Source organism: Mugil cephalus, chromosome 16, assembly GCF_022458985.1.
Source record: "Mugil cephalus isolate CIBA_MC_2020 chromosome 16, CIBA_Mcephalus_1.1, whole genome shotgun sequence".
In the NCBI taxonomy this organism is placed as follows: Eukaryota; Metazoa; Chordata; class Actinopteri; order Mugiliformes; family Mugilidae; genus Mugil; species Mugil cephalus.
In genome coordinates, this window is record NC_061785.1 from 18411962 (window position 1) to 18435064 (window position 23103).

Consider the following 23103-nt stretch of genomic DNA (forward strand, 5'->3'; position numbering starts at 1 on the left):
CCTCTTGGGGGCGGCACTGCCACACTCTGTAATAGCCGGCTATACACAGAGTTTCGAGGAATGTGACTAGAATGTAAACAGTAGTGATCAGGTGCTAGCTAACTGTGGTTAACGTTGGCGGAATCTGACATTGGTGCTGTTGTCGCTGAATCGCACACAACTACGGCCTCAAGATAGATGCTTTGGGTTCAGATGGTGCCTTTTTACTGATCCCTTATGCGCCGTCTCCTTCTTGTCGTTTGATTGCATACATGGTGAGTAGCTTCCTGCTCGGTCAGTGAACCTACTGCAGCAGCAAGGGCAAATCAAAAACATATACTTTACTGTTATAATATACAAACGGTCCATTTCGGAATAAATGTAGAGAGATGGGAAGTTTATAAGTAGCAAATCACGAGCATGATCAGTCTACTAGAATTAAACTTAAGCCAGTAACTACACTTCCTTATTAAGAAATGTCCATGTAGTTCCTGGTAAACATGCAGCACAGACACGTGCCTGAATTTGTTTTTTACTACAGATTAAAACGCTGTCACCATGACCAAAGACATCGTTGTTGGTGATGAATTGCCAGACTGGGTGGGGGCCAAGGAGTTTTACCAGAAATATGACCCTAAAGAGGTGATTGGCAGGTGAGTCCACATAAACAGCCTGCCACGCAACTCCGTGTTCCTGTTTGATTATGAGGAAAACATGATGGTTTGCATGGCCCGTCTTATTCCAGAGGTGTGAGCAGCGTAGTGCGCAGGTGCGTGCACCGACACACAGGTCAGGAGCTGGCAGTTAAGATTATTGAGATCACGGCGGAGAAGATGACGGTCCAGCAGCTGGAGGAGGTGAAATCCTCCACCCTGAAAGAGATACAAGTGCTCAACATGGTGAAGGGACACTCCTCCATCAGTATGTTGCAATTCTGCTCTTTTATGACACTGCAAGATTTCTGTCTGTTTCAGATCCAAAAATGTTCAAACTGTTTTATGTGTCCCTTCAGTCACTCTCATTGATTCCTACGAATCCACAACTTTCATATTTTTGGTGTTTGACCTGTGAGTATGAAGACAGATATCCAAAATAACATTAGTGTTAAGTCATGAAATTTTCATATTTGTGGAACCATTGTAGGATGACATCGATCTGTTGTCTTTCATTAACAGCATGAGACGAGGAGAGCTGTTTGACTACCTCACAGAAAAAGTTACTTTGAACGAGAAGGAAACTAGGTGTGTTTAAGCATCAACAAACCCCCATTCACACATACACTGAAACTAAACAAATCTTAAAGAAACTTAATTAACAGGTTATTATGATATAATCGTCGTCAATAAATAACTCAAATGGATTTTTTTAATGCAAAATCTCTCATTTTGATTTCTCTGCAGGAGTATGATGCGAGCTCTGCTGGAGGCCGTGCAATACCTCCACTCACTCAACATCGTGCACCGGGATCTGAAACCTGAGAACGTTCTCCTGGATGATGAAGGGCACATCAAACTGTCTGACTTTGGTTTCTCAGTGCAGCTGCAGCCTTGGGAGAAGCTTCGAGGTACGTCTGTGTGTGTGACATGTGAATAGTGGTCACTTGTGCAGAGACACGTTAAAGATCGGTTTTGTCCTCTGTTGCAATCAGAGCTTTGTGGAACACCTGGTTATTTGGCCCCCGAAATACTGAAATGTTCCATGGATGAAATGCACCCGGGCTATGGAAAGGAGGTCGACCTGTAAGCCTTTCTTTTTCTCAATGACGCAGCAGTTTTTTTCTGTATAGCTTTACATAATCCTTCTCCTGTTTTTTTTATTTTTATTTTTTTATTGTCTTCCTTGGCAAGCTGGGCGTGTGGAGTCATCCTCTTCACCTTGCTGGCCGGCTCGCCTCCGTTCTGGCACCGCAAGCAGATGCTGATGCTCAGGATGATCATGGAGGGTCGCTATCAGTTCACCTCCCCAGAGTGGGATGACAGATCTGACACTGTGAAAGATCTGGTAAGCTGATATTCTGTCAGTGCTGTCAACTGATTCTCAATAAGCCTATCTCCTTTTAATATCCATCTACTACCTTCTTCTTAAAGTGAAGCATATGTTGAAGTAACTGAAAAAATAAGGCTAATCCACAGCAATCTAGCTAATATGAACATGCTGCTCAGTATGTATTATATTCCAATATGTGTGAACTTTTACAGTCTTTTTGTCTGTGATGTTCAGATCTCCAGACTGTTGGTGGTGGACCCAGCTGTCCGTCTCACTGCCGAGCAAGCTTTAGCCCATCCATTCTTTAGACAGTACCAGAAAGAGGATGTGCGTCTCTTCAGTCCCAGAAAGAGTTTTAGGGTGGGTGTTTTTTTATGGCAGCCGATTTACACTTAATGTGAAGAACTAAATAACCGCTATATTCTAATAACCCACTTTCCTGTCTTGATTCCTCCAGGTCTTGATAGTGAGCGTGCTTGCCTGTATTAGGATGTACAGCCGTTACCGCAGGGTTCGCCCACTAACCCGAGAGGTACTCGCCAGAGATCCGTATTCCTTGCGCGGCGTCCGCAAGCTCATCGACGGCTGCGCCTTCCGCATCTATGGGCACTGGGTGAAGAAAGGGGAACAACAGAATCGAGCGGCTCTCTTTCAGAACACGGCTAAGATCATGCTGCTGGATCTGGAGGACTTTGAAACATAAAAAGGTCAACCTCATAACGAAACACTGTAATTTATATTTAACCGTCTGCATGTCCTGTCAGTGTTTGTCTTGTCAATTGACTGTTTAATTCTAAGATGAGGAATTCAGGGATCTAGATGTTTGTGTGCCTTAACGTGCACCCTGGCTCTGCAAGTCTACGATAAGCACGCACAGCTTCTTGTTCCTTATCTGTGTTTTAATGCAAGATTGTGGCTATCTGAAACTCTTTTTGTCAGGTCATCAAGTTTGCAGTGCACTTTGCAATAGAGGACACATTGCACAATCATTTGCTAAAAATCCAGTATAGAGGTCCATGATGTATATTAAGGTTGATCATCCGTTAAAACTAAGGAGAGTTTTTTTTAAGCACTGTTTGGGTGAAGTGGAAATTAAAGCACTGTGATTAGTTATTTAAACATACTTGTATTAAAGGTTAGTGTTACACATATTCCAGTACAGGGAGACACATGTGAAACATTATTATTGTTAATAGTGTTTATGGTAGAGGATCCTGTATGCATGCAAACATTCCTCTATAGGGAACCCACTCATACTAACTGTGAAGATTTTTTGCAGCTGTATTTTAAATTAACCACCATTCCTTATTCAGTTCATTGTTATGTCTCGTACGGAGCACTTTTTCTTAAAGTGTCAGTTTAAGAGAAGTACAAATGCAGATTTATGTTGTACTGTGTAAAACAACTTTTTATTGACAATTAAACCTATGTTTGAATTGTCTTATTTGTGTGCTTATTTGAAATCTGGATGCTACTCATCTGAATGTAAAATAATAACGTTTATCATGCATTATTTTTTTTTTATCTTTGTGGTTGGGCTGCGGAGACTCTGCACTGCTTTCATTCATTCAGCGATCCAGTTGTCCCGAACTGAGCGTCATTTGCTCTGACCACTCGCTCTATAAGTGCCTCTCATGTGGAATCTGAAAGTGAGGAAATTAAGCAATTACAAAGAAAATTTGGGTTGTGTTTGACTATTAAACTTATTTCTGCAGTTACACTCAATCCTGCTATTATTCCCACCGAGTGTGACTTCCTCTTGCTCTCTTATGGATGTTTCCTGTGTTTCGGCAGATCCGTCTTCCTTTGGCTCTGCTTCTTTCTCTTCAACATCTGGTACAATAAAATACTTGTAATTATTTAACTGAGTCCTATGGTTGTTAAATTATTCTAAATATTCTATTATCAATGCAACACAACATCAAATAGAACACAGTTGCAACGAGGGTAAAGATCGTAGATCTTAGAAATGTGTTTGTGCTGCTTAATGCCCTATTATTACCTGGTACAGAAAGTTCCTCCACAGTAGGTGATCTGCGATCCATACCAGAGTATGTCAAAGACAAATCGATTTTCACCTGTTCAAAGGTTAACATAGAATCTCATTATTCTGTCCTGATTTTAGTCTCTTCATGCTAAAATCAAGAAAAATTTAAATTAATTAAACCAAAACGTATTGTTCATTTAATTTGACAGTAAATTTAATTTGTTTATGATGTTTATAATTTGGACATATAATATGTCTTACCTGCGGAGTAAAGACATACTTGTAGAGTTTGCAGTGCCTCAAATAGTTGTTATGTATGTACTTAAAGACATGGTTCCCCTCCTCATAGTTAAAAAGGTTGACACTAAAAGGAGGCCGCTGTAGTGGGCAGAGACCGACACATCATGGTGATTTGTTATGATATAGAAATGTGTTTAAAATAAAACTGTAAAAAAAAAAAAAAAAGCCCGCAGACTAGTTTACTCACCCTTACTGAGTGGCAGAGCAGAAGCTCCTTGCAGTATCTGAAGCACTCATCTGTGTTGTTGAGAGGAGTTTCTGCAAGAAGTTTTTATCTCATGAATTTGAAACTTGATGATTTTATCATTTATTCGTTGAGGTGAAAGTTAAATAAAGTATACTCCAGTTTACTGCAGCAATCACTTAATTTGCACCTATGAACAGTTAATACTCCATTAACTGTACGTAGGTGTGTATATATATGGCAACAATTTCTTTAAAATCACCATAAATAATCTATCTAGAAATGTATTAAAATGTAACGTAGGCTATACATTTTGAGTAATTTGCCTTATGTGAATATAGACTCCTAATGTATGGATTTGAAAGCTGTTTCACACATCAAGTTGATTCATGATTAGTTTCATCTCCATCTGCTAACAATGCATATTAATCGTAACATAACTTCACCTATGTTGGCCTCATGGATGGACTTCACGATGGACAGGAGAGCAGAAGTTTGTTCTTTTTTGAACCTGTGCTCTCTGCAAAAGAGCACAGTCTGGACATACAGCTCCAGCAGAACACCTCTTTTTGGTTCAAGTAGGTCAACTCCAAACACGCTGCACAAAGCACTGTCACAGGAAAAAAAAAACAAAGTCAGCGGTGTGTGTGTTTGTGAGTGTGTTCGGACACAGACGTGTTTCTGCTCATAAACAGGGATGAAAACCTCTCCAGATCAAGGATGGACTGCATTTTGTCGATTTCCTCCATGTTATGATAGCTTACATCTGTCCTAAAACACAAAGAATTCATCCAGGGTTAGACATAAAGTTAGACATGGTCTAAATCAAGCTGTGTTCAATTAAAGGGAATATGCAGCTCTCACCATAGCATGACTTTAGCTTTATGGGTGCGTGGTAGCTAAAGAAAACAAAGACTGCTTTATATGCAATACATTACAAGGCAATGCTTAATACTGTTTCCTAGATATATTACCAATTTGAACAATTAGATATAAAACTTACCTACCTTTATTTTTGCGTCCATTATGTATGTCTTTAACTGAAAAAAAACGTAGTCATAAATTAGCCAAATTTAACAGCGAAAAACAGACATGGTAATAAAAAATACAACACACATATCAAAATATTCAAATTTGTTATTTAGACGTATGTGCATGAGAAGCCCCACATCTAACCAACCGAGTTTCAGCGAAGCTTTCCTGTTTGGTTACCTGCTTGTATCCTAGCAACACACTTCTTCCGGTTTATCGTCAGACTAAATCGTACGCCCTGATAAAAGACACAAACACTCATATGTGTAGTATTTTAAAAAGTACCAAATGAAATACGCACTACAGATAACGTACGCGTGTTTAGATAATAATGATGCCAAGAATTTCTTTTGAAATTAAGTGTTCTAACTTCATACAAAGTGCAAAAGGCAAAAGACCTCCATCAGTTTTTTTTTTTTTAATTTTATTTCACACTATAAAAAAAAAAAAAAAAAAAAACTTTATGAGGGGAAAAGGCGCACTACTCCTCGCAAGTGCATGCCGCCCACGGGTTGTTACATATCAAACCTGATTGAATAAACTGCATAATAAAAACATCATCATAGCTTTGAAAGAGTTTAAAAAAATACAAAAGTATACGCAACAGATACAACAATGAAACGAATGTGCGATAAAAAAAATAGTAGTTAATGTAAAAATGTTAGCATAAATCATAGCTTGTTTTTACCTATTTATTATATCAAATAATAGATACAGGTTATATCATAGTGGACCATAAGTTTTTGCCAAAAAAATAAATAAATAATAATAATATGAAGAGATCAATAATCCCAGATTTTTTTTAATTATTATTATTAAAGACAGTAGGTTTCTTTTCCTAACGGCTCTCCATCACTGCATGGCATCCGTATCCATGGCAACCACATAAACCTGCCCGAGTGACCCGCTAGCGTAGTCGCTTTTTTTGTGTGTGTTCTGGGTCGTTTGGGACATTTTAATGACACACGAGGCGTATCTGGTGCAAGAAAGTGAGGCACATCAAGAAAGAAGCTTTAGAGCAATATGTGTTGAGTGCAGCGTCTTCGGTGTTTACGCCTGGGTAAGTGATGCATACCGCTGAGTTAAACAGACTGGCAGGAGCAGGGCATCACCTTGTATGTCCTAGCGTCTCAGCTGTAACTTAACAAAAGGGCCCTAGCCTCTCCGTTAAAACACCCATGGGAAGCTTGCCTTGTTCAAGAGCCTGTCTGTCCACACTGATTGAGCTGTGCACTGTAGTTTAAGAACATTATCCCCTTTTAATCCACTTTGCCTTCTGCTACATGCAGGTGGACAGACTGGCAGATGGAGCTGGGTGGTGCAATCAGACGGCTGGTTCCATCCTTAATGAGTGGTTTCCCGTTTTTTAAATGCTCTCACACCGCACCTTGATGGTGGATTTGATTTGATCTGATTTCAGATATTCTTAAATATCTCCTGATTACATTGTAGCCTTTACTCAGACATGGAGGAACCTGATATACGACAACAGAAGCTGGACAACCAGGTAATGATTCAACGTATTTCTTGCCACAAATAGCCCAGACTTCTTTTTTTTTTTGTTCACTTTATATTACTACAACAATTGTATATTACAACTTTTGAGTTGATGAAGTAGATTTTTAGCTGTAATCCTTGGCAAAAACATAATTATAGCTCACACTGACAACAGAGCATTTATTGGAGTTTATTCTGTGTTTAATTATAGCTAACAAGTGGTTAGAACTGAGGGTGCACTTTGCAAAAAATATAAATAAATAAAAATACAGCTTTCTTGAGACTGTTGAGGTCTTGGCTATGTCAGGGACACCTGTTGTCTGGAGCTGCTGCTCAAATTTAAGGCACAGTGTTGTTTACAGCACTGCGTGGGCTTATCTCCATCAATATCAGACAGAACAGTAGCAGTAAAAGGCGTATAGATAACATGAATGAATTTAAAATCTTTTAAATCTACAATGACTTGCTCAACAGCTTTAGCTGGCAATGTTTATAACAGGACACTGAGCATACCATAAAATAAAAAATGACAGCAATAGTAGTTACACAAAGACTGGTGGTAAAATAACTATCTGAATGACCCCAAATAAAAGGATGGCAAACACTTCTTAGGTCAATTATAAAAATGTGCCTCATAATACCCACGATGTTTACGACCTGTGTTTAGGTGTCATTGCATCTATTAAAGTAGCAGTACACTCTTCTATAATCCACACAGTGAAAATTAAATAATTAAATTAAACATGTTAATAAAATATCATATCATATATAATATAATATAATGTCATATATCATAATTTATATATCAGTATTTCTGTAAGTAATATGAAGAGAAAAAGACTTCTTCTTGTTTTATACCCATGAATGAAGTTTGAATGAATACTCGATTGCCCCACAGAGAACCCTGTTGATAAAAAAGCAGCAAAAGAAAAGGGCTGATACTCAAATGGTGGTAGCCAATCGGGACAGTCGACAAAAGAATCGAAAGCACAAAGCTGTCTGCTCTGATGAGACGCCTCTGTTGATCAGCCAATCCCTGAGCAACACTTCTCTGACTGGTTGGTATAGTAATATTCTTATAGAATATGTGATGTAAACAGTGTTTAATTCAATTCCTTTTAGTTTGATAGTAGTAAATACTGTCGTTTCCATTTGTTACCTGGAGATCAAGTTGAACATGCCCATGATAACCCACTCGATGAGATCACACTGGGTGAATGTGAGATGACAGCCAGCATGGGGTTGTATGAGACGTCTCCAGAGAACCCTGTTACCCCAAAGAAAATGGACTTGGAGGTTGACAAAGAGCCTGAGGTGAAATGTGAAGAGGAGAATGACATCCAGGAGGAAGGAAAAAAGACAAAGAAGAAGGACGTGAAAAAAGCAAAAGCTAAACGTAAGGGTTTAACTTTTGGTCTCCATGTTGTCTGAAACTGTCTTGTGTTTTCATGCATGCTCATGTAAAGCTAAGAGACACTTTGGTTTAATAAATTATTAATCAGTCAGCTTTTTTTCAGAGGAGGAACAGACCGAGGACATGGAGAAAGACAAGGAGAAAAAAGCAAAAAAGAAGGACAAAGTGAAAGAATCTGCAGATGCACAGAAGACAAACAAGACTACCAAACAAGACCGTAAAAGTAAAATCATTAAGACTTCTAAATAATATGCTGTGTACATATGGAGAGGAAAACATTTTTCTTCATATAAAGATTTAACAATGTGCAACTTAGCTTAAGAGCAATGCTATTTTTTGCAGAGAAGCATTTAGAAGAGGCTTCAACCCCTGAGACAGACCCATTAGGGAAGGCTGGAAGTCCAAAGAAGAATAAATGTGATGAAAGTGATGATCAAGAGGAAGAAGAACCCCAGAGGCCTGTGCATCAGTCACCTAAGAAGAAAAAACAACTGGACACGTGTAAGTGATCGTGTGGACCGAAGCACTAAAACATTGACAACACTGAAAAGTTGTAGTTAAGGTTAATGTTGCGTGTGTTCATGATCTCCACAGCGAGGTGCCAAATAAGTGACGAGAGCAAAGACGAGGAAATCCAAGAAAAAGAGAAGAAGGAAAAAAAAGAAAAGTCGGACAAAGCAGAAAAAAATACGCCGAGTCTAGCTTCCCTTAACTCCAACTACAGGGAGAGCGCTTCCTCAGGCAGTGAATCCAATGGAAGAGTCAGTAAATAATATATACTTGAAATACAGCTGGAATGTTATTTCTCTGTCACAGAAAACACATGAACACCAGACCAAATGTTCCTCATTTCAGCCAACTTCTCCTATGTCGGTGGAGGATCTTGAGAAGTTTGCCTCGCGCCCTGCGCCAAGAGATGTGACGATCCAGTGCAGGGTCACCAGGGACAGGAGAGGCATGGAGAAAGGCATTTACCCAACATACTACCTCCACATGGAGAAAGAGGATGGCAAGAGGGTTGGTGCACAAATCTAACCAGGACACTGTGCATGTTGATAAATTATTATTGTTTTCTTAAGCTGCTATATTTCTATCAAAGCTTGATTAAATCTCTCCTGTCTGTTTTTTTCATTGTGCCACCACTAAGGTGTTTCTAATGGCAGGTAGAAAAAGGAAGAAATGCAAAACATCCAACTATCTCATCTCCACTGACCCGACAAATCTGTCCAGAGATACAAACTGCTACATCGGAAAACTGAGGTAAAACTCAGTACAACTTTTATTTCTGCCTGTGAAACCGTTTAACCAACTGAAATGAGGGCATTTGGTCATGAAGAAAACTAATATGTACCCGAGATTGTCACTGAGGGCGACACTCAGCCAATTGTCAGCAAGATAAACTAAACCAAACCAGAAATGTGCATTTAGAGTTGACACTTTGATTCATTAAAGTACAAAAAACACAGATGTAACTAGTTAACTGATGTGTTCCAGAGTGTGTTGCTTTAAATTGTCTATTCAAACAGATTTATTTGTTTCAGGTCTAATGTTCTCGGTACCAAGTTCACAGTCTACGATGGAGGCGAAAACCCTGAGAAAAAACCCTTTATCAAAGAGTGTGAATCAGTGCGTCAAGAACTGGCAGCGATTTGCTATGTGAGTCCAACCGTATATGCCTCACTATTAACTAGCAGCACACCAGCAAATCATGCAACATAATCATTTACCGTGTTCCAGGAGACAAATGTGCTGGGTTTCAAGGGTCCACGGAAGATGACAGTGGTCATCCCTGGCATGCTTGAGAATGACGAAAGAGTGTCCATCCGTCCCAAAAACGTATGTCTGAAACATTCTCGGTGTAAAACCTGTGATGCTGTAGTTGTAGCGTAAAAAACTTGAGATGAACTGACACTTTAGCTTATTCCAGGATCAAGAGACTCTACTGGGGTGCTATGCAAACAACAACACTGACAAACTGGTCACCCTGGTGAACAAATCCCCGAGCTGGAACGAACAGACTCAGTCATACGTGCTGAACTTCCATGGACGTGTCACGCAGGCCTCTGTCAAAAACTTCCAAATCATCCATCCTGACAACGGTAAGATAAATCTCTGGACAGATGTCAGAAGAATGAGATTGGATGTTGCAGTAACTTCACTGCCTTCGTTTTTTTTTCAGAGGATTACATAGTTATGCAGTTTGGCCGTGTAGCGGAGGACGTCTTCTCCATGGATTACAGTTTCCCTATGTGTGCCCTGCAAGCGTTTGCAATTACCCTCTCATCATTTGATGGCAAATTGGCCTGTGAGTGATCCATTCTGGCATGCCTCAAGCGCTCAACTACATCCCTGATCTAGATAGAAATGGGATGTCCAAGGGATGTCCAATATCTTTTTTGGCAGACCAGGTACAGGTAGAGTTGGGATATGAGTAATTCAGTTAACAGTTCTAACAGTGATGTTCAAAATGTCTTTATATCTAAAACAGAAGGAATGATACTTAGGTCAGCAAGAGACGAGGCAGTCTGAAGGTATTTAAATTTATTGCCATTTTCCGTGTGTCAGTGAAGCATATTTTTTACAGCTGCAGCTTAGGTTGCCTTCATTCTTCTGATGCCATTGAGGTCTCCGAAGCACAATCATTCCAGGAATCACATCTGACGCCAAAGTAAAAGATGAGCTCACTCTTAAGGTTAACTCCTCGAACGAAGCCAGGCCAAATAGCGTGTTGTTCCAGAAACGTCCACTATTGAGCAGTGGGATGGTTTGGGAATTAAAGTTTGGACCCAAGTTTTTCCAGAGTTGGCAACATCAGGAAGCCATGTACTTAAAGTACAGCTGTATGAGAACACCACTCTGATGTAACAGTTTAGAAAAATAACTGGCAAATGCAAAGAAATTGGAAGTACTGTTTTTTTTTTTGTTTTTTTTTGCTCTACTAGAGGTGTCTGTTCATATGACCCTTTCCCCCATTTGATGCCTACATGTAGTGCCACACCGTTAGCATGATACTGTCTGTTGGAGCTGTCTTCCAGGTGGGAGTAGGGCTATGGTGGAACATTTACAACATCCAGCAATTTTAGGCTCAACTACCATCGCCTTGGGAACACATCTCTCAGCGAGATAACCTGCACCAAACACTTATCAGTATTGGTGCATACCCCCGAATTTTCCACATGGTCACTTTTTGTAATCTGGTGGATAATAACACTTTGTATGAACTAGTTATGAGAACACGTGTTTTATCATTATTATTATCATTGTTATATTGTTATTATTTCATAGATGACTTTATATTGAGGCATTTAAGTTCATGCTAGTTATGTGGGTTGTCTTTTCATATTGGACAGATGTGTAAAGGGCTCGTGCAATTAAACTATGGAGGATACCTGTGAAAACACAACTGGCAAATATCAAATGACATAATGTACATGCTCCTGCGTATCTACTTTGTGAATTATATTAATAAAATGTTTTTCTTGGACATTTACTAGTTCTCAGTTTGTTTATCTGGCAACAAGATTCTTTTCTGGGACTTAACTTGATCATTTTGACATTGCGCTCATGCCACCATTCCCCCGGATCTTCATCTGTGCGATCAAATTATATTTCATCTATCGTGTCAGCGGCTTTATCACAAAAAAAAGGAAACCAACCTTATTTTATCAAAGTGTTAAAAAAACGGACTTTTATCAGATGAAGCTGCATCTGCACAAACAGATTCAGATAGAGCGCATCAGGCCTATGTCAGGACTTCTGTTCTTGCACAATATGAAAACTATGAAAACATCTGACAGGAGCATCACACAAGCTGATCTCAAGCATGTTTTTCTACACAAGCTCACGCTGTTTCACATAATCAGGGCAGAAGTCATTTAGGTTTCAGTAAATAGAAATAGGCCTGACTTATACTCTGTGGTAAGGTCAGATGCACACAAGTGCTTTGGTATTTCTGGCACCAAATTCAACTGAAACGTCTGGTATGACGTTGAAAAGACTTTCTGAGCGACATGGTGCTATTTCTACTTATTTCCTGTTCAAATGCTCTACTGTCTACAAGGTCTATTTACAATGGACTCTATTTACAATATGTTGCCTTTGCCTACTTGCTGCAACATACTTCACGAATGAAGTTGAAACGCCATCGGTACCTCCATGACCCCGAGTGAACGGGCTTGTAAAATGCATTCGTAAAACTCTTCAAAACCGTAACCGGCGGAACAAAACTGGCAATTCACGGCAAGCGTCGACCTGTGTGTACGTTTTACAACATCCAAATAAACAAAATCACAAACCTCAGAGGAAACGTCGCACGTCACCGTCAGCTCTTATCTTTTAAAGAATCACAAGAACACAGAAGCAGCACGCCCTTGATCTCCTGTCAGCGCACTACGCGTTGCACAACACCCTTGTCGCTTGCACAATATAATTCATTTACTCCACTTACATTCATTTACTCCATTTACTTCACTTAATTGTGAAATGCGAAGCATCAGTTCAGCACCTTCTCGAAAAGGCATTAAATGAATAGAGAGAAATCGGCATCCATGCACTGCCTACGTTTCGTTTTTGTGATTGTGAATAGGGTTTGTTTTTTGAAGATGGGTATTGTCAGTTCTGCGTTAGTGCTGCCACTTGGGTCATTTTAGAGATCTAGTGAACTTCATTGTTGTAATTCACGGTATTGTAAGTGGTACTTTAGACTACAGTGTTTGGTGTGTATGTATTATATGAAGGACAGCTCTTGATGGATGTTACAAAACTACATTTAAAAAGCACAATAAAGTTGTAAAACGAAACAAAAACCAGTTGATGCGGTCTATTTCAAGTAGGACTGTCTGCAGAAATTAAATATTTGGCGGGCATTACAGATGTGACTGAAGCATTTTGGGTAGGGACTGTTCGTGTTATACACCTGCTTTTGCTCTGTGACAATGATGAGCATCAGAGAGCAACACAAAGCCGGTGCTGGCGCTCTTTTGTGGGCTAATCAGCTCAGCAATCAGTCAATGAGTTACACTGCAGTGCAGATATGACTCGAAAGTCCTCCAGCATAGTTCCTTCACTGGTAAACAGAATGCATTCAAGTGCAGGTCAGACTCAAAGCGCTTCGAAGCTTGCATTTGTCTGATTGTTTCCTGCTCTCACAAAAATGGGCTGTCATGTAGAATTTCACGAAGGGCCCCACCAGTCTTTATTTTTGGATCTTATCATCTCCCACCAGCGACACGTGAGTGACAGCTATTGGTGTGAAAAGGGTGACTGTCACCTCCCACTCTCAGTCTTCAATAAAAAAAAAAGGAGCTCAAGGAGAGTTTTTGAAGGCGGCACATCTGGGTCTCGGGGCTGAGGTGAAGTCTCGGCTCGGCTGATGCGATGGATCGGTGTCCTCCGCCGAGGCTGAAGCTGATGCTGACGGTCGCGCTCCTGCTCGGGTCCGCCAACACCGCCTGGCTGCACGGAAACCCACTCACAGGTTACGCTCCTGCCCGTATTTTGTTTTGGGGTCGTTCCTCTTTTTGTGTTCTGCTTTAGGCGAAAGCCGAGTAACTGCAAACCAGAAGTGCAAAATGCTTTAGGAACTAGATGCGATGTACAGCACATGCATTCGTTATCTGCTGACCCTTTGACCTTCTGGTAAAACCTGAAAAACCTAAAAAAAAAACAAAAAAACATTTCGATCTTTTCTTGGGGTCAGGGAACTGAAGTCTTTATACGCTCATGTTACAAATGTTTTGAGGTGTATTTGAGGTGCTCTTAAATTTACACGTTTAAATAGAAGCGACTGGAAGAAATGTGCTGCAATTTGAACGCGCGGTGTTGGGGGAACTGCGTTAAAATGCATCTGTAAATCTTTGATCTTTGAGCGTAAGCTCACCGTGTCACACACACAAAAAAAGAGACGTTTCTGCTGGAACCTTATCTTGGCTTTATCTCACATTATAAGTCATTTTAAGTCTTTCTCATGTGTGCAGTGAGCTCGAGACCTACAGCAACCGAACGTATCCTTTAAGACTGTACTTTTAGAATCATTACAAGTCATAAACTTTTTTTTTTCCCCAACCAATTGTGCTCTACTGCTGACCCCACTAGGGGTCATGGACCCCCTGTTGAAGGCCTATGCTCTCCTGCCCATGAAAGAACCTTGATGGATGAATAGACACCTTGATTGAGTCGATTCACGAATGAGCAAACCAAAGATCTGCGTTTTAACATCTTGCTGTTGATCTCATCAGCAGCATGACATAAAAGTGCTCGGTGAGAGTAGGTTTTCGGATCACCGGCGCGACAGTCACGTAGACTCTTTCAAATGCACAAGACGAATAAAAGGCTGTTTTCTAGGGGTGGCCGCCCATCTCCACTGTGTGAACGATTACCTGCAGATCATCAACTGCACCCTGAGCATCCCACCACCAGACAACGCTTCAGACAGCAACAGCTCCTACTGGCTCACTTTCACAGAGAAGTCTTATCAGTACGTTTTCAGTCTTTGAAATTGCTCCTTTGTTAACGATGGGAAACCGTTAATTCGATGATATATTGTGTCTAATCACTGCTTCTACTTTCCTCACAGAGAACTGGATGTGTGTTCACTGACCAACACGGACGGGATTTACTTCTGCTCCTGCAATAAATCCCAGTCCGTGCCCGACGACAGCGTCTTCACTGACCTGGACGTCTACGAGATCTCCCTTTGTCACGAGCAAAAGGACGGGACCGATGTCTGCGAGATGCTGAACGATGCATATTTGCCCAGCAAAAACAGTAAGTGGCCCAATGATTTGGTCAACTCTCAGCCACCCGAGAGATGAGAGATGAATTCTAAAAAAAACCTGCTTGCATCCTCTCGCCAGTTAAGCCAAACCCGCCGTGCTGCCTCACGGTCCTCCACAACTCAAGCCAGCACCACTTCACTTGGAAAAGCACCTACGAGGAATACAGCTCTCTCACCAGTCTGCCCGACAGCCTCCAGTACCAGCTGTATTACTGCGAGAGAGGAGGCAAACACAAGGTGAGATTTTCTCTTTGAGTGCCATGATGTCGATGAGATAACAATCTACCAGCAGTTTCATTAGTGGCCAATGTGGCTGTCACCTCAATTTGGTGGTAGCCCGTGGGGAAAACCTGTGGGACTTCATTTGACCTGCTCATTTAGCCCGGTCTATTTAAAGCCTTTCTATTTAAAGAGACAAGTTAAAGTTCATGGCAGTGGTGAAACTTCGCAGGAGATGCAGGATTCCTACTTCATGTGCTGAGGTTTGAGGAATAATGCAGGAATAAAACTGCATTTAATCTAATTTGGACTGACCAAATCTCTATTAGTATCACTTGAATGATACTCCTGATGCCACAGGGGAGAAATTCTGAAGAAAAAGGTGAATTGTTTAAGCAATTTGTTGTCATTTTAGTCTACACCAGCCTTCTTTTTTCTCTCTCATGATGTTTACATACAACACTTCTCCAGTTACTTGATTCCTTATTCTCTTCTTTCAGGGGACTGAAATTAACACGGAGAGCAAGAGCTATTCTGTGGATGATGACCATCTCATGCCGGGCACTGAGTACGTTGCCCGTGTTCGCTCCAGTCCCACTCAGGGGACTTTCAAGGGGGAGTGGAGCGACTGGTCCTCCGAGGTCCACTGGAGGACCGGGCCAGCCGTGGCAGGTGAGCGCCGTTGTTTCAGCACCGCCTCCTCCTGTTGTTTTCCTAAAAGCGTGCATTTCAAAGTCTGCCGTTTTCAATATTTCATGTCCTTCCACAGCTTCTACGAAATACACTGTACCTGATCCGGTTTCCAAGCTCGGTATGGTGCTCATCTTCACGTGTGTGATAGTGTCATCAGCGCTACTTGTTTGCTACGTCCATGTTAAAAAGTAAGGCCCTCCACATCAAATCTCTGATTCACTGCCGACACCAATTACAAAAGGCTGTCATTTAACCTTGTCGTTTTTTTTTTTTATATTGCAGGTGGCGGGAAAGTGTCTTCATCCCAACTCCTGCTCCCTACTTCCAGACACTTTACAGTGACTGCCAGGGAGATTTCAAGGTGAGTTCATCCCGTCGCTTCGAACCGTACGGACGGCTATCTCATGAGAATGTTCCTGACGGTGGCTGTGATTGCAGAGCTGGGTGGTCGCGCGAGAACAAGCGGCAGAAGACATGCTGAAAGCGGAGGAAACGCTCCAAGTCGACGCCCTGATGAAGTGCGTGGACGTCCAGGAGGAAGGCCGTCCGCTCCAGTTCCCCCACCAGCCGATGGAGGGCAGCGGCTACACCAACTTGACCTCCCTGGCGCGCGACAACGCCCTCCTGGGCTTCCCCTACGCCGTGAGCACCATGGCTCCGCTGTCGGCTCAAGAGAGGCTGCTGAAGAGCCTGAGCCTCGAGTTCGGGAGCTGCGACGGAGACTCCGGGTGTTGGCTCAGCAGTGACACGTTCATGGAGAGGGACCCTCCCTGGTACTGCAACGAGTACTGCACCCTGAGCGCCTTCCAGCAGTCTGGGTCCACCACGGCACAGCATCAAGGCAGCTTCCCTACTAAATCCTTTTCAACGGAGGCCATCGGAGTGGAGTGAAGCATAAAAATGTGTGTTTACATGTAGCAACCTGGATAATGTAACTTCCAATACCGTAGGGGCCAAATATTAAGCTACACAAGAAGATGCTGCAGCAACAAGTGAAATACTCAGTTCAATTACCGCAGTACTTACATGTGCACCAATCAGCCACAGCACTGTAACCCGCCTGACTTAATATTGTGCAGGTCTCCAGAAAGTTGTGACTCATCGGGGGAAAAAGTTCCCGAAGATAGGCCGGGTCAATACATTGGGCTATTCTTCATGTGTTCATGTGCTCATATCTCAGTTAAATCCACATAAACACCAGGACCAAAGGTTCACCAGCCCCACTGAGATCAGTGGTTTTAATGTTCTGGCTGATCCGTGTCGATTTTGCTATTAAGGTGTTTGGTCACCGGTTCTTATCTTTGTAAATTGTTATTTTCCCACATATTTACACGCTGAAACATGAACTCCATAACTTTTTACTTGTGTTAAATATCTAAATTATGTAACACCTGTACAAACAAAATGTGCCTCAGACAGACTGGAATGTAACTGTATGGATTATTTTCTTCAACGTGGACAGGCCAACGAGAGCTCGGTGTAAGTTCTTACTCCTTCAATAAAAAAGGACAGGAAACCTTTTGTAGAAAGTTTTATTATTAAGCCAACACATACATGAACAAAGCACCATATAACCTTAAAGTCTGATACAGAAGTAAGCCTACCTGCCTCCGTCACTGTGGCCATTTTTATTTATTCCATAGCAAACACTCTGAATAACAAAAAGACAGCCAAGGCAGCAGATTCTATCGTATATTACAGCATGCTGAATAGAAAACCTGGGAAAGAGAATTAGACAGAGCCATCTAGAGACACTAGTGAGATACAACAGTATAAAAGTGCCATTCATTATACAGCAGTTGAAATACTGACAATGAAATAAGCTAATTTTACATTAAATTTATGGAAAACAAGAAGAGAAACAAAAGGAACAGACCCTGTGACAGAGCAAAATAAAACAAAAAGACATTGTCTTCCTTTTGACAGCCAGCTTGCATGGGGTTGATGAAACTGGTACCGAGCTGTGTCCCTTGCACCACATAAGACAATTAATGTTTAAAAAGAAATGACCAGGGTGCTGAAGCACCCATCCCCTCCCAGCATAATGCGCCAACCGGCAATTAAGAATAAAAATGATAGGTCAGAGGAGAACGGATGGCACAGAATGTGTGGAGTTTAAATAGAAGTCTTTAAGCAAGTCCCGATGTGAGAGGAGCACATTCATTGAGAGACTGAGTGGGGAGGTGATTCTTGTTAAACCCATTCCTTCTGCCGCTGCGGAGCACGTCTTCGTCTTTACGAGGGGGAGAATTTTTTGGCTTGTGCTCGAACTCTTTTTTCGTATTCTACTCTGTTTTGGCTAGAAAGGAGTTAAAGATAGTCATTATGTCCTGGTGATCCACTATTTAACTCAAAAAAATAAAATCATTTCATCCAGTAAGAGCAAAAATTGAAATTCATGCATCCTGCAAGACTTCTCATGTATTATGGTTGTACATGGTGTGTCCGTCATCCACCCACCCAAACAAATATATATATATATATATACACACACACACACACACACACACACACACATACACACACAGGAGCATATTTATATATATATTTTTTTTTTTAAAGCAAAAGTTCAGTAAACGTTGCAACAGGTATTTCCTAGCTCAAAATATGTTCACATTTAATCTAACTAATAATATAGGTCTTGTTAATTGTGTTTATTCCACCCACCAGCCCATTGATCTGAATGTTGTTTCCAAAATATCTTTAAGTTAGCAAAATATTTGCATCGCTATCCTAGCATTTTAGTTTCAACCCTAAACCGACCTGATTAATATTAATGGCTGAATTAATGACCCAAGGTAAAATCAGATCTGCCGTTTCCATTACATTAATCCTCCCTCAACACACAAACACACTCCTCCATTTAAGCAGTTTAGAACTAAATAATTCAAGGATACTCACCAGTAGATTGTGTAAGCCTCTGCTTGGGCTGGATCCTGGATATTTGGCTCATTTAGGAGTTCCTGGATACCTAATAAGATCTGTGGGATAAAGAAACCAAGAACACTCTTGTAACCAGATACTTATAAGTTGCACATTTTTTTGCTCACATTTCTTCCCTTTACTTGGTTCATATCCAACTGAAACATCCAACAACCCTTTCAATGTAAATGTTTAGACTGCTATCCAAAGTTTGACATGACTTTGCCAAGACGACATAAAATATCCACATTTGTAGGCGCAAACATGTATTGTTTTCTATGTGGTGTGATACAGACTTTCCAAACGTTAAATGTGTGAATAAATTGTTTCAATATATGATTCAAGGGATGATAAACAGGATGCAATCTAGGAAAGAGTTTCTTTCTTAAGGTAGGTCCCAACCTGCTTTATTGTGATGGCTGGTCTCCAGTCCTTGTCCTCCTCCAGAATAGATAGGCATACTGTGCCTGACGGATACACATTTGGATGGAAGAGCGGAGGCTCAAATTTACCTGAAACACAACAACATGTTAAGCGCACTCATGTTTCAGGTCCATTACAAATGACGGACAAGATGAACAAACCCTACTAATGTCACTAAGCTTTTCTACAGCGAACACTGAAGGCAGCGCGTTCTGTTGTTCACCTGATCTGTGCCTTCATGTCATTTTAATGGGACACAGCGCCTGTTGCTGGATTAAACTTGTATGTCACCATGACCTGGCCCTGTGTGTGACCCATAACGGTAGCGTGATGCTTTGACCGACACGGTAATACTGCACATCTTGTCCTTGAAATATTTCAACCCTTAAACTATTACTGTGTGTGCAGCCCTGCAAAATCAACGCAGGATGTGTGCATGAAATCATCCACCGGTTATGAAACCAAATGGAATAGTAATGTAACAATAGCGTAGAGTAATGAGACCGTTTTATTTTATATTCAGCGCATTGAGCTTCAACCGAATTTGCAGTGTTTGAGGTCTTTACAGCCCTTTGGAAGGAAAAAAAAAAGAAAGGAAAAGAACATGGGATAAGCCATGTTTCTTTTCTGTTGCTGTGAAAGGCTGTTGAGCATGTGCAACCCTGCTCATCTTTAATGTGGATACTTATTTTGACCGCATAATTAGCACAAGGGTCACTGTAGTAACTAAAGTGGAGTCAGCACATGGCTTTTGAAGGAAACTGAAGGAATTTTTGGAGAGTTTTTCAGCTTTAAGACAGACATCAAACATGTCTGTGTTTCAATGTTTGTTGTAGCTGATACTTAAATATTCTAGTTACGGATTCTTAATGTTTTATATTTAATAAACTGAATGAACTGCAAACAACTTTTAATATGTGAAGTAATCCCAGCTACGGTTTTATTCGAGCTGAAAAAGGACACACGCACTAACTCACATTTTGGAGGTGAAGAAGGGTAGTCGTCCTTGAACAACATGCGCAGTTTGAACAGGCCTCCTTCCCACGGAGTCTGAGAAGACACAATTACAAGCTCAACACCTAAAAACATTATTGCAAGTTTTATTTTAAAAGCACATTCCAAACTTTCTGGAATCAAAGATGAGGTTTTCACATCTAGCTCAGCCCTTAAAAACGTTATGAATTTACCAACTTTGCTGGCGCGACTGGAAACGAACGATCAGAACATATAATGAATTCTCTACAGAAAAGTCACAGTTTTAAAAGTTGCAGTGTTTACGCAGGTGCAAACAGATTTTGAGACACATTACCCCCTTCTTGCCAGGAATAGCACATTCCCAATTCATGAGATTCATGGTTCCATCTGGATTTTTTGTTGGTACAGCAACAAATCCCTAGAAAATTGAAACAGCATTTATAGTCAACATATCTTTTCTTGAAAAACAGGCAGCATCTAATGAACGATGTGTATGTGCTTAGACAGTACTCACAAAGGGATGGTCCTTCCGCCATGCCTTGCGCTCCTGGGCAAGCCGGCTCAATGCAATGCCTGACATGATTTGTGAACTCCTGGAATGAAAGAAAGAAAGACTGATTGAGTTAAAAAATGCTTAATTAAGACATTACTAAGTAATCTCAAAGTTCATTTTATTGTAAATTAAAGTGTCGTGTAGATTCGAGACAGCAGTTTAAACTAAATGGCAATTATATATTTTGTACCATTTTCCAGCGCTCTTTAAACCAATTTGCCAAATTAAAAACAACTAACTGTTTTCGTTGAGATTGTCTGAGTGTAAATAAAAGAATATACACACACTAAACAGCAATTGCACGACTTCGGCGTGCACGCCTTCGTGTGCTGCCAGAACTCGATGCTGTGATTCTAACGGCCTGAATGCAATTACTAAAAGTGAAAAGTCAAGCTCTTATCATCTGTAAAGTGAAGCAGTAATGCCACAGGATCAGAGGCTGAACACTGGACTTAACCCGGGCAGTGTGTTGCAGTGATCAGCTACAGTTGCCTGGGTACAAGGACTTCTGACACACACACACACACACTTCCAACCACACCTTCATTTGTCAATGTGTCCCTCCTCTCTGGATTGACTTGGAATAATGAGTGGGATCACCTGCATACAATTAGACATAAATCAACCTGTCCGTGGCCCCTCATTGGAGGTTGTCTGTCCTGATGTTCGTTAGCATATACTGTTACAAATGTGTTGCTAACCTGCTTTGACTGTTATCAGGAGGCTCCATAGGAATGTCTATTGATCTCTATAGCAACGATGCTTTGAAGCAATTAAAAGAGAAAAAAAAAAAACTAACAATGTTAGCAGTCATTAATAACTGCCACGGCGTCTTCCTCCAACACAGTTTGACTATATAAACGCATTGACACCTTAATATATAATGCTAAAAATGTACATGAGTTTTGCCAGTAGTGTGTTGAAAAGTAGCGTTTAATCCGACATGTTTGGTATGCTAAGATGGCTAGCCAAGTTAGCCGGTGTTGATACGGGAAACGGCTTTTCTACCGTCAACGAGCTTGTTGTTTTATATGTAAACGCCCCCACGGGATCTAAATACTTGATGTTTTATTAATTTTATGTTCACTGAGGTTTCTGGCATAGCTGTTACCAAACAAACCTTCACCAACTGCCAAGCGAAGCTATTTGATTAGCAAGCTAGCCGGTTAGCCTGACAAGCTAACTCATGTGCGCCAGAATCGAGCTACATCCCAACAGGCGCTGGCGCAGTTAGCGTCTGACACGGCCTGATGCAGCACAAAAATGCGCAAATGTACTTGATTTGAACACAAATTCAGCTGAAGAGAAAAGCGATCGCTCCAATTCTTCTAACGCGTAATAATGCCTACTCCGTAATAACAAACGGGTGTGCGAAATATTCCACGGGTTTAAACCATATCACAATCCATTAAAGAGCAGGGACAAAGAACGCCAGAGCTAGAAGGCGCACATTTATGCATTACCAAACTAGCGAAAATGGCGCAAACTGAAGCGGGTAAAATGTCATGATACACGACAAAAACGAACGGTTCCATAATAAAGGTGTGCTCCTACCTTTCAGTGTGGGTGCACTTGATCTGATAATTAAGCGAAATGAATTAATCGTGCTCAAATCCCGTTAAACCTTGTAAAGTTTCCCTCCTGAAAAAACACCCGCTTCGACTCAAGCCAGGGACAGCGAGGCGAAACAGTCATCCGTCGCTTACTTCCGTCTTTGCTTAAATGCCCCTAGGAAGATCCGACTGCGCATTTATCTTTTTACTTCTATGTTTTGGGTTGTATGTCTTTAACTACTTAGAATTGAGGTGAGTTACTTCATCAGGCTAATTGTATTTTAACTCCCACTCATTCGAGCAGCGTAGTGTTTGCTGTAAACACACAGGGAACTACAAACACCTCGTTTTTGTCGATGGTGAAGCGAATCTTGCGGTCGTTGCTCTTCGCTCATGCGCCGTGAACGTCTATCCTACCTAAATAAATCAAAACAAAGATCATACTGAAATAAGGAGAATTCGCAAACGAGCTCATCAACTCGGAACGGAGCAACTGGTGTTCACTTAATACTGTATATGAAATATAAAAACGCTGTCCGTATTTCACATATTTGGAAGGCGTCCGGTGTCCCCGTCAATTACAAACTGATAACTATCTTCGCTTGTATATC

General features: G+C 41.0%; 5 protein-coding genes across 10 annotated transcripts; 3 read left to right on the forward strand and 2 right to left on the reverse strand.

Annotated features, from left to right (window-relative positions):
- Positions 1–29: 29 nt before the first annotated feature.
- On the forward strand, positions 30–3406 carry phkg2 (phosphorylase kinase, gamma 2 (testis)). Its single transcript, XM_047610100.1, has 10 exons — positions 30–254; positions 521–632; positions 725–900; positions 992–1046; positions 1155–1220; positions 1380–1543; positions 1628–1718; positions 1827–1980; positions 2200–2325; positions 2423–3406. The coding sequence occupies exons 2-10, from the start codon at positions 538–540 to the stop codon at positions 2666–2668; spliced, it is 1173 nt and encodes a 390-aa protein (XP_047466056.1). The 5' UTR covers positions 30–254; positions 521–537; the 3' UTR covers positions 2669–3406.
- An 85-nt stretch (positions 3407–3491) lies between these two features.
- ccdc189 (coiled-coil domain containing 189) lies at positions 3492–5663 on the reverse strand. Of its 5 annotated transcripts, none has more exons than XM_047610102.1 (9): positions 5617–5663; positions 5444–5476; positions 5301–5335; positions 5142–5207; positions 4883–5046; positions 4440–4510; positions 4214–4330; positions 3968–4043; positions 3492–3798 (listed from the first exon to the last, which is right to left on the reverse strand). In XM_047610102.1, the coding sequence occupies exons 2-9, from the start codon at positions 5459–5461 to the stop codon at positions 3632–3634; spliced, it is 714 nt and encodes a 237-aa protein (XP_047466058.1). In that variant the 5' UTR covers positions 5462–5476; positions 5617–5663; the 3' UTR covers positions 3492–3631. The 5 variants fall into 5 exon arrangements, with proteins under 5 accessions (XP_047466058.1, XP_047466060.1, XP_047466061.1 ...); XM_047610104.1 differs by having other exon boundaries at positions 3492–3608; positions 3709–3798; positions 5444–5643; XM_047610105.1 differs by having other exon boundaries at positions 5142–5202; positions 5617–5639.
- A 724-nt stretch (positions 5664–6387) lies between these two features.
- On the forward strand, positions 6388–11869 carry si:dkey-220f10.4 (tubby protein homolog). 2 transcript variants are annotated; one of them, XM_047609082.1, is made up of 14 exons: positions 6388–6528; positions 6758–6975; positions 7864–8023; positions 8131–8361; positions 8483–8602; positions 8722–8880; positions 8974–9140; positions 9235–9396; positions 9527–9639; positions 9921–10035; positions 10117–10215; positions 10307–10478; positions 10559–10684; positions 10964–11869. In XM_047609082.1, exons 2-14 carry the CDS (start codon positions 6934–6936, stop codon positions 10972–10974), a joined length of 1677 nt encoding a protein of 558 aa, XP_047465038.1. In that variant the 5' UTR covers positions 6388–6528; positions 6758–6933; the 3' UTR covers positions 10975–11869. The 2 variants fall into 2 exon arrangements, with proteins under 2 accessions (XP_047465038.1, XP_047465039.1); XM_047609083.1 differs by having other exon boundaries at positions 10559–11869.
- A 1805-nt stretch (positions 11870–13674) lies between these two features.
- On the forward strand, positions 13675–17928 carry LOC125022434 (interleukin-21 receptor). The gene is made up of 8 exons (XM_047609084.1): positions 13675–13855; positions 14722–14854; positions 14954–15144; positions 15234–15391; positions 15874–16045; positions 16143–16254; positions 16349–16427; positions 16505–17928. The coding sequence occupies exons 1-8, from the start codon at positions 13756–13758 to the stop codon at positions 16955–16957; spliced, it is 1398 nt and encodes a 465-aa protein (XP_047465040.1). The 5' UTR covers positions 13675–13755; the 3' UTR covers positions 16958–17928.
- On the reverse strand, positions 17583–22674 carry ube2ib (ubiquitin-conjugating enzyme E2Ib). Its single transcript, XM_047609085.1, has 7 exons — positions 22494–22674; positions 20901–20979; positions 20721–20804; positions 20389–20461; positions 19391–19500; positions 18968–19047; positions 17583–18365 (listed from the first exon to the last, which is right to left on the reverse strand). Exons 2-7 carry the CDS (start codon positions 20964–20966, stop codon positions 18302–18304), a joined length of 477 nt encoding a protein of 158 aa, XP_047465041.1. The 5' UTR covers positions 20967–20979; positions 22494–22674; the 3' UTR covers positions 17583–18301.
- Positions 22675–23103: the final 429 nt, after the last annotated feature.

Excerpts from the sequence above, each read along its gene's own strand:
- phkg2 (XM_047610100.1), top strand. The coding sequence starts at position 538 with ATGACCAAAGACATCGTTGTTGGTGATGAATTGCCAGACTGGGTGGGG. Across the intron at positions 901-991 it reads GAAGGGACACTCCTCCATCA|TCACTCTCATTGATTCCTAC; the intron begins GTATGTTGCAAT and ends GTGTCCCTTCAG. Across the intron at positions 1,981-2,199 it reads CTGACACTGTGAAAGATCTG|ATCTCCAGACTGTTGGTGGT; the intron begins GTAAGCTGATAT and ends TGTGATGTTCAG.
- ccdc189 (XM_047610102.1), bottom strand. Across the intron at positions 5,208-5,300 it reads AAAGCTAAAGTCATGCTATG|GACAGATGTAAGCTATCATA; the intron begins GTGAGAGCTGCA and ends TTTGTGTTTTAG. Across the intron at positions 4,044-4,213 it reads AGTATGTCTTTACTCCGCAG|GTGAAAATCGATTTGTCTTT; the intron begins GTAAGACATATT and ends ACCTTTGAACAG.
- si:dkey-220f10.4 (XM_047609082.1), top strand. The coding sequence starts at position 6,934 with ATGGAGGAACCTGATATACGACAACAGAAGCTGGACAACCAG. Across the intron at positions 9,141-9,234 it reads GCAGTGAATCCAATGGAAGA|CCAACTTCTCCTATGTCGGT; the intron begins GTCAGTAAATAA and ends TCCTCATTTCAG. Across the intron at positions 10,036-10,116 it reads AACTGGCAGCGATTTGCTAT|GAGACAAATGTGCTGGGTTT; the intron begins GTGAGTCCAACC and ends ACCGTGTTCCAG.
- LOC125022434 (XM_047609084.1), top strand. The coding sequence starts at position 13,756 with ATGGATCGGTGTCCTCCGCCGAGGCTGAAGCTGATGCTGACGGTCGCG. Across the intron at positions 13,856-14,721 it reads GCACGGAAACCCACTCACAG|GGGTGGCCGCCCATCTCCAC; the intron begins GTTACGCTCCTG and ends GCTGTTTTCTAG. Across the intron at positions 15,392-15,873 it reads AGAGAGGAGGCAAACACAAG|GGGACTGAAATTAACACGGA; the intron begins GTGAGATTTTCT and ends CTCTTCTTTCAG.
- ube2ib (XM_047609085.1), bottom strand. The coding sequence starts at position 20,966 with ATGTCAGGCATTGCATTGAGCCGGCTTGCCCAGGAGCGCAAGGCATGG. Across the intron at positions 20,805-20,900 it reads GGCGGAAGGACCATCCCTTT|GGATTTGTTGCTGTACCAAC; the intron begins GTGAGTACTGTC and ends TCAATTTTCTAG. Across the intron at positions 18,366-18,967 it reads GAGGCTTACACAATCTACTG|CCAAAACAGAGTAGAATACG; the intron begins GTGAGTATCCTT and ends ACTCCTTTCTAG.